The following is a 12,501-nucleotide window of genomic DNA, read 5'->3' on the forward strand; positions in this document are numbered from 1 at the left end:
TATAATGCAGGACACATTTGGGCCTTCTCTGGACAGCAACATGTGAAGGCTCAGCCAGGAACACACATGCTTCTCAACTGTTCTCTTTCTCTTACAGCCGACTGCTCTCATGAGTTGCTCCTATATCTACAAATCACATGTGGGAGAAAGGCATGTTATTACACGATGCATAAAGCTCAACCATGTGCTTTCTTGCCTTTCTTTGAATGGAAACAACACTTTGTGAAACTGGTTTTTATTTTAGCTCAGGTCTGCTGTATTTCAAGTGTACAAACCACCTTACTGTCCTTCATTTAGCCGTGTGAAATAGATAAGACTGGAAGAAGTTATTGTCCAAGGCCACCATTAATTAATTCAAGATTTATATCTTGCTTTTCTGCTCCAAAAAGGCAACACCCAAAGTTGCTAATAAGCAAAAAGCAAAACTGAAACATTAAGAGAAGCAGTTATAAAAGCCATTAAAAAGTTTATTTATTTATTATTTATTATTTGGTTTATATCCCGCCCTTCCTCCCAGCAGGAGTTTGTGAGTTTTATTATTTATTTATTTATTTATTGTATTTATATACCGCCCCATAGCCGAAGCTCTCTGGGCGGTTTGATGATGATGATGATGATGATGTACTGCCTTCAAGTCGATTCCGACTTATGGCGACCCTATGAATAGGGTTTTCATGGTAAGCGATATTCAGAGGGGGTTTACCATTGCCTCCCTCTGAGGCTGAGAGGCAGTGACTGGCCCAAGGTCACCCAGTGAGTGTGGATGTGTGGGGACTCGAACCCTGGTCTCCCAGGTCGCAGTCCAACACCTTAACCACTACAACACACTGGCTCTTTACAGTAACTAAAATCATTAAAACAAATATACAAATTTAAAACACATCTTTTAAAAACAATTTAAAACACAATTTAAAAATTTTAAACAATTTAAAAACACATGCTAAAATGCCTGGGAGAAGAGGAAAGTCTTGACCTGGTGCCGAAAAGATAACAGTGTTGGCGCCAGGCATACCTCATCAGGGAGATCATTCCATAATTTGGGGGCCACCACTGAGAAGGCCCTCTCCCTTGCTGCCAGACTCCCAGCTGCCCTCCGAGTAGGCACCCAGAGGAGGGCCTTGGATGTTGAGCGTAGTGTATGGGTGGGTTCGTATCGGGAGAGGCGTTCCATCAGGTATTGTGGTCCCAAGCCATGTAAGGCTTTATAGGTTAAAACCAGCACCTTGAATCAAGCTTGGAAACATACACGCAGCCAATGCAAGCGGGTCAGAATTGGTGTTATATGTTTGGACCATCTGGTCCCTGTTACCGATCTGGCCGCTGCATTTTGCACAAGCTGCACTTTCCAAACCATCTTCAAAGGCAGCCCCACATAGAGTGCTTTGCAGTAATCTAACTTGGAGGTTACCAGAGCATGGACAACTGAAGCCAGGTTATCCTTGTCCAGATAGGGGCGCAGCTGGGCCACCAACGGAAGTTGGTAGAAGGCACTCCGTGCCACCAAGGGTACCTGAGCCTCAAGTGACAGAGATGATTCTAGGAGAACCCCCAAGCTATGAACCTGCTGCTTCAGGGGGAGTGCAACCCCATCTAGGCCAGATTGGACATCCACCATCCGGTCAGAAGAACCACCCACTAGCAGCATCTCAGTCTTGTCTGGATTGAGCCTCAGTTTATTAGCTCTCATCCAGTCCATTGTCACAGCCAGGCACCGGTTCAGCACATTGACAGCCTCACCTGAAGAAGATGAAAAGGAGAAATAGAGCTGCGTGTCATCAGCATACTGATGGCAACGCACTCCAAAGCTCCGGATGACTGCACCCAACGGTTTCATGTAATGTTGAACAGCATGGGGGACAGAACTGACCCCTGCTTTGTGAGCTTTATGGTTGAGCAGAAGTTTGCATTTGGATGGCCCCCATCCAAACCCAGTGCTCTTGTTGCCTACACCCTACTAATGTTGTTCCTTGGTCCATTTGTTCTAAAGCATGAAAAAATGCACCCCCTATTTTAAAAGGAATGAACAGTACTTAACCTAAAGCTTTGTTTAAAGTTCTCACCCAATAGAACTTCCCTTCTCAGTCTATGTTCATGATAATCACTGTATTATTGTGTTAATGGGTTAGGCATGAGCAATTCTGCAAAGGGTTGTCTTTTCTTATTTTTAAGGATTGGTAGACTTTGTAGGAGTGATTATGTCCAGTTCATTGATGCAGCATACCTAGGTTCCATGGAGTGCAAAAATACTGATTTATATAATTAACAGGTATACAGACAATACAACTCACATTTGAAAGTACTATAGTGGTTAAAGTGTTGGACTACGACCTGGGAGGCCAAGGTTCAAATCCCCACATAGCCATGAAGCTCACTGGGTGACCTTGGGCCAGTCACTGCCTCTCAGCCTCAGAGGAAGGCAGTAAACCACCTCTGAATACCGCTTACAATGAACACCCTATTCATAGGGTCGCCATAAGTCAGAATCAACTTGAAGGCAGTCGTTTTCCATTTCCGTTTTGGGTGGCAGGCTTGCAGTGGCATGGTTGATGGTGACATTGGTGCTGTTGCCCATGCGCTCTCTCTATGAATGCCTTTGAAGACCAGTTTTATGTTCTAGATAAATGTATACTAACTGAGATGCTGGGGTGTAGCAACAAGGCCTCCTGTCTTTTCAAAATATGGTAACTCGTAACTTGACAACACTTAATTTTTGTCATATAATCTTGACTGAGAAATTTTTCTCACGTTTAACAATGGGTGCCTTCTTTTTATGTTGCAGGTATCTGCAGAGGGCAACTCTAAACATGGATGGAGGTAAGTTTGTGTGTATCATTCACTTTGAGAAGTGTGTAATACCCTAGCCAGTATCTCTAGTTCCAGGAGTTTTCTTTCTACGCCAATATCTGCAGCTATATCGGCCATTAGATTCCTCTTTTCCCCACCCCAACTAATATATTGCACTGTCTGACTGCAGTAACAGTATTTACTCTAGCACTGAAATGCTCACATGCATGAAGTATGTGTAGTGGCTCTAAGTTGTCACTAAGTAGGCCTCCGCAAATCGGGTCGCATGAGGCAAGTACTTCCTCAAAAGCTCAACATGTTATGAGGTTGGTGCAGCAGAGGGGTCAACAGTTGCTGAACCAAGCTAAAATTTGTAGAATCTGGACAATACAAAATACATATTTTAAAAGTTGGGGTTTGACTTCTGCCACAAGTCATCTACCATCCTTTCTTATACATTATATTTCACCCTGGAAGCTGGATTGTTTGTATGCACACAATTCCTCAGGTTTGAACCTTAAAGGGATGGGATGAAGTTGATATCTAAAATGCCTTGCCTTAAACGTTGTATGTGTTTGTCTTGGTACTGTTTACAGTGTTGTTAACTACTTCAGTCCCTTGTGGTGGGAACAGTTACAAATGATAAACCAGCTCATATATGCATACTTTATTCAGAATTAAGTTTGCATCTTTTGGCCTCAGAAAACAGTCACCTTGAACTAATTAGAATTAAAATCCCCTTTAAAGTGCTATTGACTCTTTGTTTCTGCAGTATTCCTCACACAGGCTAAAGCCAATTCTGTCCTGAAAAGATATCCGCGGGCTAATGGACTTTTGGAAGAATTTAAGCAGGGAAACATTGAGCGTGAATGCTTTGAAGAACTCTGTAACAAAGAAGAAGCAAGAGAAGCTTTTGAAAATGATGAGAAGACGGTAAGTGATCTGTGCAGATTTAAAGGTTTGCTTCCTAAGTGAATATTTCTTCTTTTATTATATTTACATTGGTTGCCCAATAACAGCTGTCTGGGCAGCTCCCTTAATTGGGCGGTTTTACTTTAGAATGCATGTTGGAAGTATTAGAGCTGATTCATGCATTATGCTGTCATCTTAAGGAACAAGGCCAATTAAAAACACATTACCAACTATTACTAGAGAATAACTGGAGAAAGAGAAATATGAGAGTGTAGAGTCTAGTAGCTGAATGCTCCTTGCTGTGATCCTCTGGAAGTCTTTATGCAGAATAATTCCAGACCTACAAGAAGTTGCTCACTTTAGCTACCTTGTGGAGGACTAATTCTATGGGCCACACATGAACGTATGTAAATTGAAGTTTCTAAAATTGTAGATACAAAAACTGTAGCTCAAAGTTTGGAAAGGCCTGTTGCTGAATGGTAGAGCACCTGCTTTGCACAGAGAAGGTCCCAGGTTCAATCCCTGGCATCTCCAGTTAGGGCTGGAAAAGTCCCCTGTATGAAGCCCTGGAGAGCCACTGCCAGTCAGTGTAGACAACACTGAGCTAGATGGACCAATGGTCTGCTTCCTATGTTCCTACTAGGCTTGATTGGCTAAAACACATTTAACTAGGCACAGCATGATTAGATAATGTAACAGAACAGCAGCATTTTCGCATGGATTATTTAGAATACAAACATTTTAATGGAAATTAAGGCTGCATACTTCTGAGGAAATATGGTTTTAAGTTTGTGCTGTGAAATGTATTTCCCATAATTTTTCTTCTTCTTTAGGAGGCTTCATTTGTAGTAGAAACATCTAAAATTCGTAAGTTAGTGTTAACTAACTGCCAGCACATGCAGGAGTTCTATATAGTAATAACATATACATTGTTTTTTCAAGAACTCAGATGTCAATAGTTAGCATCAGCTATATGGGCATTAAGTGTCAACAATGACCAAATAATGTGCAAGAGCAAGTGCACTCAATATTCAGTTCTTTTGTAAATGTTTGACTCTTTCACTACTGAAGTTATCTTTTTAAGTGCCAAATGCAAAATGATCATTGTAACTTTATTTTCCACTGCCAAAGTCTTGAGTGATGGGGACTCGGAGCAGGCATTATTCCAAGCCACCGGGATTTTTGAAAAATTGAATACTGCATAGAATCATAGAATAGTAGAGTTGAAAGGGGCCTATAAGGCCATCAGGTCCAACCCCTTGCTCAATGCAGGAATCCAAATTAAAGCATTCCCGACAGGTGCCTTTCCAGCTGCCTCTTGAATGCCTCCAGTGTCAGAGAGCCCACTACCTCTCTAGGTAATTGGTTCCATTGTCATATGGCTCTAACAATTAGGAAGTTTTTCCTGATGTCCAATCAAAATCTGGCTTCCTGCAACTTGAGCCCATTATTCTGTGTCCTGCACTCTGGGACGATCGAGAAGAGATCTCGGCCCTCCTCTATGTGACAACCTTTCATGTACTTGAAGAATGCTATCATATCTACCTTCAGTCTTCTCTTCTCCAGCTAAACATGCCCAGTTTTTTCAGTCTCTCCTCATAGGGCTTTGTTTCTAGTCCCCTAATCATCCTTGTTGCCCTCCTCTGAACCTGTTCCAGTTTGTCTGCATCCTTCTTAAAGTGCTGTGTCCAGAACTGGACGCAGTACTCAAGATGAGGCCTAACCAGTGCTGAATAGAGGGGAACTAATACTTAACATGATTTGGAAACTATACTTCTGTTAATGTAGCCTAAAATAGCATTTGCCTTGTTTGCAGCTACATTGCACTCTTGGCTCATATTCAGCTTCTGATAAAAGATTTGGATGTCTGCTTGTTACACATTTTTATGTTTTGCCTTGGCATGGTGATAGGAGGTATTTCTATCAATTTAGGAAATACTTTACGAACATTTTATCCTGACATAATGAACATTAAACTTTATTTAGCTTCTGATCAAGACGTTCATTCAAAACTGCAGCAAATTTAAAGTAAAAGAAAAGAGAAACTGGATAACCAGAAACTCTTGCCTCATATATCTTATTTCATGTAGTTTTCTAATTATAGCCTGACCCTATGTACTCTTACAAGTGATTCCTATTGAATTCAGGACTCACTTTTGAATAAACTGTTATAGGGTAGTGGTGCCTTTGTACCATTGTTCAACACATAATTTCACTCGCTGTTGGATTTATATTCTGGCAATAGGAGGTAGAACCATTTGGGCTGTAAATTGAAATGTGAAGTTACAGGTGAAGGTGTGTTTTTTTGCTTTGGGCGTACACCAGCTGAGGGGGCAGCACAGTTACAATATGCCAAACTACCCATTATTCACAAATATTGTTACAGTGGCTGGTGCCCATTGGGACTAGCAGGGCAGAAAGCAGGGAAGCCAACAGTAGGTGGAGTCAGAGCCAATGACAAGCAGAACCAACTAATTTAGTTTTGTCCCATCCTCCTTCCAGCTCCTTCAACACTGAGACTAAGGGGGATGAAGGAGACAGGCAAGTGGGAGCAGTTTGAAGGCAGGTTGAGGTTGGTAGAGCCCTTCCCCATTTATTCTAACGGACCAGCCTCCATGGAACATTTTCTCTGAACTGTGCAGTGCCCAAAAGGTAATGCAGTAGAGGATCTAGCTATTTTATCTTAATACTATCCAAGGGGAACATTTTCCCACCTTTTCTCCCTGCAATTATGAGAAAGGAACGTGATTACTGTTAAGGATTTACACATGTGTTAATAGAGCTTCTGATGTAACTGAAATCAATTTTTTTTTTGGTAAGAGGTCATATTGGAAACCTGTTAGAAAACTTATTTGCTCCCTTCTGAAGCAAACTCAAATATTTTGTTGCAGATGGCCATAAAAACCTTCTTTCTCCATTTAACTTAAATCAGAAGAGAAAAAAACCTCTCAGAAAATGTTTTCTTTTCTTCTGTCTTTTTTTCAGATGGAGTTCTGGAAAGACTACACTAAGAGGCTCCATGGAGAAACTAATGGAGGACATAATTGGTATCCATTTTACCTTGTATTTCCTTTAATCATTGGCCTTTTCATTATTCTTCTGATCATATTTATCACATGGAGATGCCTGTTCAAAAAGAAAATGCGTAGACGTTCTGTGTATGCACATAACAGAACTAGAGACTCCACAGATGACAGAACTGTAACAGATGGTAGAAGTCCACTCCCTCAGCCACTCAGCATTCTTCACTCCCCCCAGGAAGAAATGTTTGAAGGCAGTGGACATTCTCCAGGATATCTGACCTACATAGATGGGCGTTCTGACTCTATATCAATCAGGCTGTCAAATTATGACCCACCTCCATCATATGAGGAAGTTGCTGGTGAAAATGGCATGAGAAGAAATGAAACTGCATATCACTTGGATCCACCTCCTCAATATGAAGACATTGTGAATAGCATTGCAGTACCCCCTGTTACCACTAAATGAAGCCGGGAAAATACTGTCTCCTTTCTTTAAAGGGTGGGGGCAGGGGAAGCCTAAGACTTTTTTGCACTTTATTGCAGGTTAATTATACATTTCAAAGATTTGTACTGTTAACACTACTTCCTCTTCCCCTGTCTCAGTTTTGTTTTATTCTGTGAACCCCTGCCCCTGGAAACAATGCAAGCTTCATCATTGCTGTGCATACTTCCAGAGATGCAATTTCTGTCTTTTAACGTTACTGAAAGTGATTTTGTAGCAGACGTAAAGGGCTTCATAAAAGTCGAGTTACAAAAAGGGATTTAAAACCAAAAAAGGCTAATAACCAATTTTCCAAATAACTTTGCCTTTTTGCTTATTGTGCATTATAAGCCACACAGAGCAGAAACCAGTAAGTCAGCTCACACAAAGGTGATACTCCTTGCCTCTGTTTGCCAAAGAAAGGTTTTTGCCATAAGTAAAGCTGAAACACTTTGACATATAATGCTTATGATAGTTATGAGACATGTAGTATATTGCTAGTTAACTATATGTTTAAGAGAGAGAAAAAGTTTCTGTTCTGGGGGGGTACTGAATACATTTTTTGACTCTGTAACCTGAAAACATATACTGATAATAATTTTGTTCCTGCAGGGCCAGTGACAGGCATGACTGGGCCCGCAGCTCTGTAAGGCCAAACACCTCAGCCCAATACAAGCAGCTCAGTGCTTAAATAAGCCCACCTACCTGTTGCTTCAACACATCTATGCGCACACTTGCCATCACCCAAGATGGTGGCTAAGCCATCAATGCCTTGGGGATGCCCCCGCTGCCATCTTGGATGATGACAGGCCTGCGTACGTAGGTGTTTTTACTGATGTGCTGATGCAACAGGTAGGTGGGGTGGGGAGGCTAATTTAAGCTCCACGCCTGTATCGGGGGGGGTGTACATGGGAGTTCCTACTTTGTGATCCACAGCAACATCAGGTCACAGAGTCCTGCAACAGGACTCTGCCATGCCTGATCCTGCCGCAGATTGCCAAACAGGAATTTACCACCCCAGGCTAAGAAGGGGTCCTTCTGGGTCTTGGGGTCCCCAACCAGGCCTCAACATGGCCACCTGCTGTTGCCGACACTGTTTTCCTATCTTTAGTACAGCTATAACTCTTCTTGTCTGCCAGAAGAAAGGTTATAGGACACATAGTTAAGAGACAATAGAATACAGGGAGAGGTAGCCATATATGCTTGACTTAAGATGAGATCAATTCTATATAGAAGCTCCTCAGGAAACAGCGAAGACAGGAAATGTGCCTACTTGGGAGCCCAGTGTACTAATTATTCAGTGACCCGATTGCATCTCAATGAATTGCACCAGTTTGTAATCACGTCAGATTTTGAAAATCATGAAATAGCCTGTTGTTTTTAGTAACAATGCTCAATTCTGCCTAGTCTGCTTTTTCACTTCAACAAAAAGATTCTGTTTAAAGCTGGCTATTCTCTGTACACAGAGAAGAGGCTACCCTTATGACGGGAAATCTTTAAGTGAATTTATCCAACAGTTGTTGACACTGTTGAAGCTTGAGTCTGTTTGAGGGCTGTGAGTAATGGGGAATAGTTATTCTTAATTAAACAAAAGTTTGCTTCAAGAATTGGCAACTGCTAAAACCTGAACCAAAATAGCCCTTCTGAGAAGTGCTGCTTCTCTTCACCCACCCCATTCAGCTCTTATTCCTCAGTTTGGAAAAAACAGAAAATAATGTGTGAGTACCCTTCACGTGTTTTGGATTACAATTTCCATCATACCTGACAATTGACCATGCTGTCTGGGGTTGATGGGAGTTTTACTCTAAAACATCTGGCACTGCCCTAAACCATTTCAGACTAGGCTCCCAGACAAGACCGACTATTGAAGATCAGTTTGGCAGCTTTTCTCATACTGGCCATGGTATTTTTCTAAATTGAAATTGGACACACACCAGAGTTGTGAGTCCCATAGATGTACCCAGAGAGTAATCTTTTCTGAAGGCAAGTCATTTCTGCATTGGGGAGTTGACTTGGATCATTCAGTCGCTCTTCTGCAGAGACCCAGCAGAAGTGTGTTTTGTGTGAGAGTGACTGAATGATCCACATCACACCCCCAATGCAGAACTGAATGAGAATGCCCTGCTTCTAGCACAAGCTTGTTGGCAAGAAGATATGCCCATAGCCTCAAAGAACACTTTGAACAACCTAGTTCTCACAGCTCATTAATGATTTCTGTGTCACATTAGCTTGCCCTGACACACATTTTGGGGATGAATGGTCGACGTATTTAGTTTAAAACTGTAAGCACACTTCATAATTTGAATTTAGCATATCATGCAAATGGAAGAAAACTTAACTAGTGTAAAAACTAGTTATTCAGTGTTGGGATTTTATGTCTGAAGCCGTTTAAATACTTGAGTATGTAGGATGCTGTTTTATTTGGACTCTGTTGAAAATTACCTTGTTCCAGGGGATTGCCCCCCCCCCTCGGTAGAGCCTCATGGTAGACTATTCCTCAGAAAATGAAGGAAGAGGGGGTGTGATAAGTAACTAGGTATGGGCTCTCTGTGGAGCCTGAAAGCAAAAATTAGACTTAATTGTGTTCTGAGAATGCTAACTCTACTTGTTCAGTGGAACATCTTTTTTGCTATTGTGCTCAGTGAATCTGTTACAAAATAGAATTATTTTTTTCTCCCATGCAACTCTGTTAAGCTGCTATGTTGGCAGGAGGTGTTCTATTGACATGGGTCAGCTCCAGGTTTAGTCATGCTTCGAGTAGGCCCAGTGAAATCAGTGGGATTAGTCATAACCAACGTTTCATTGGCTTCAATGGGTCTACTTTTAAGTCTTGATCCAACCCAATGGGTATATATTTGCTTGAGGGCACTGATTATAGTGAGCATAGAACCACACGGTGGTGGTGATACCACATGTACTAAGTAGAACAAAAGTATGATGATAAACTGTAGACCCATGTGCACATTACCCTACCCTACCCTCTCTCTTTTTCCTTCCAACCTTCTTTCTTGCTTTCCTGAGAGTTCCCATTTTGTGTTTTTAAACATTTTCCCAATTCTTGGACTGGGAATTCTAATGCATATTGGTAATTGTGAGTACAGAATCAAGAAGCAGCCATGTGAGTCTGTATTTTCAGAAGTGTTGGATCTTGGGTTTCAGCAGGGTATGTGTTTTTTTTAGCTGCCATGGGGGCAGGATGGTTTTACGTTTTTGCTCAGATGTGATAATACCAACAGCCATTCCTGCCTTTTCTTGTAGAAAATCATCCTGTGTTAAGGAGGCATTTACTAATATAATCATGGTCATGGGTAATCCCCCGCCAAAAAGCTTGTGAAATCATTGCAAGCAATTAAACACACATAGCAGCAAAGACAACTTAGGAAACTGGGTGGCCAATGGAGTAATGCTTGTATTCTCCAGCAAGGCATTTAACTTTGAGTATGTTGACTTTAAATTAGTGCATTATGGTTGGAAAATCTCCAACATCTATTGCCAAAGGGCTCACTTTAGTATTTGCTAAAGATAAATGCAACAAAACTGTACACAACATAATGTGCATTGATGTCTTCTAGGCCACATTGTTTTTTTCCTAAGCAGGTGTGGGAGATCTTAATAAAATTGCTCTAGATACTTATGCTTTTAAATGGAAATGGACTGCCTTCAAGTTGATCCCGGCTTATGGCTACCCTATGAATAGGGATTTCATGGTAAGCGGTATTCAGAGGGGGTTTACCATTGCCTCCCTCTGAGGCTAGTCCTCCCCAGCTGGCCAGGGCCTGCTCAGCTTGCCACAGCTGCACAAAGCCAGCCCATTCCTTGTCTGCAACTGCCAGCTGGGGGGCAACTGGGCTCCTTGGGACTATGCAGCTTGCCCACGGCTGCACAGGTGGCAGGGCATGTAACCCCTGAGCCACTCACTGTGGGGCTGATCTTTAGCTGGCCCTTTACACCCAGGAGACACGAGCGAGGATTTGAACTCACAGACTCTGGACTCCCAGCCAGGCTATCCTCCCCACCGTGCTATACCAGCTGTTCTTATGCTTTTACTTTACCACAAAACATCTTAACGCACAGCCAGTGTGGATGATTCCTGTGCTAAAAAGTCTCGTATCTGATTTACAGAAATCACTTGAGATGTGACAAAGAGAACTCTAGACGTCAGATCAATTCTGTTGTTAGCCCCTGTGGTGCTGCTCATCAAAGAACACACTCATGAGAACTAACAGAAACTCAGTTTTTATAGAATATTCTGGATTTTTCCTGTGTGATGTATATTATTGTCTCATGTTACAGTGGTTCCAATTATATGAACTATTAAAAGTAAAGCTTCCTATTAACTTTATTTTTGTGCTTTTCTGTTCCCTAATTGATCACATATTAATCCCAATTACAAAGTGATTTATACAGTGTTTATTTTTTTCAAAATACACTTGACTATTTTTGAATTGTGTTGTTGCTGTGCAATAGGTAATACAGTGAGATACAGCCTTGCTTCTCAAAGTTTTAAAAGTTTTGAGTGTATTGTGTTTTGTTAACTATTAAAAATAGGCAATGTATTCTGTACGTGGAGTGTAACAATGCCATTATCTTGTGAAGTTCTTAATACTTACTAAGTTACTAAAGAAGTAAGAATGTTTGTTGTTGTTGTTATTATGTGCTTTCAAGTTGATTACGACTTATGGCGACCCTATGAATCAGTGACCTCCAAAAGCATCTGTCATGAACCACCCTGTTCAGATCTTGCAAGTTCAGGTCTGTGGCTTCCTTTATGGAATCAAGCCATCTCTTGTTTGGCCTTCCTCTTTTTCTACTCCCTTCTGGTTTTTCCCAGCATTATTGTCTTTTCTAGTGAATCAGGTCTTCTCATGATGTGTCCAAAGTATGATAACCTCAGTTTCATCATTTTAGCTTCTAGTGATAGTTCTGGTTTAATTTGTTCTAACACCCAATTATTTGTCTTTTTCACAGTCCATAGTGTGCACAAAGCTCTCCTCCAGCACCACATTTCAAATGAGTGGATTTTTCTCTTAATCCACTTTTTTCACTATCCAACTTTCACATCCATACATACAGATCAGGAATACCATGGTCTGAATGATCCTGACTTTAGTGTTCAGTGATACATCTTTGCATTTGAGGACCTTTTCTAGCTCTGTCATAGCTGCCCTCCCCAGTCCTAGCCTTCTTCTGATTTCTTGACTATTGCCTCCATTTTGGTTAATGACTGTGCCAAGGTATTGATCATCCTTGACAAGTTCAATGTCCTCATTGTCAACATTAAATTTACATAAGTCTTCTGTT

The 12,501-nt window shown here is 41.4% G+C and overlaps 1 protein-coding gene across 1 annotated transcript in view; it reads left to right on the forward strand.

Moving 5' to 3' along the window:
* PRRG1 (proline rich and Gla domain 1) overlaps nucleotides 1–11,542 on the forward strand; it is a 28,684-nt gene extending 17,142 nt beyond the window's left edge. Inside the window, exons 2-4 of the mRNA XM_061627397.1 lie at nucleotides 2,780–2,814; nucleotides 3,557–3,717; nucleotides 6,682–11,542. Coding sequence (XP_061483381.1) covers nucleotides 2,805–2,814; nucleotides 3,557–3,717; nucleotides 6,682–7,185 — 675 coding nt within the window. The 5' untranslated portion in view covers nucleotides 2,780–2,804 and the 3' untranslated portion in view covers nucleotides 7,186–11,542. The remainder of the gene's footprint in view (nucleotides 1–2,779; nucleotides 2,815–3,556; nucleotides 3,718–6,681) is intronic.
* The last annotated feature ends 959 nt before the right edge of the window (nucleotides 11,543–12,501 follow it).

The sequence above is a fragment of the Rhineura floridana genome, chromosome 5 (assembly GCF_030035675.1).
Source record: "Rhineura floridana isolate rRhiFlo1 chromosome 5, rRhiFlo1.hap2, whole genome shotgun sequence".
Classification (NCBI taxonomy): domain Eukaryota; kingdom Metazoa; phylum Chordata; class Lepidosauria; order Squamata; family Rhineuridae; genus Rhineura; species Rhineura floridana.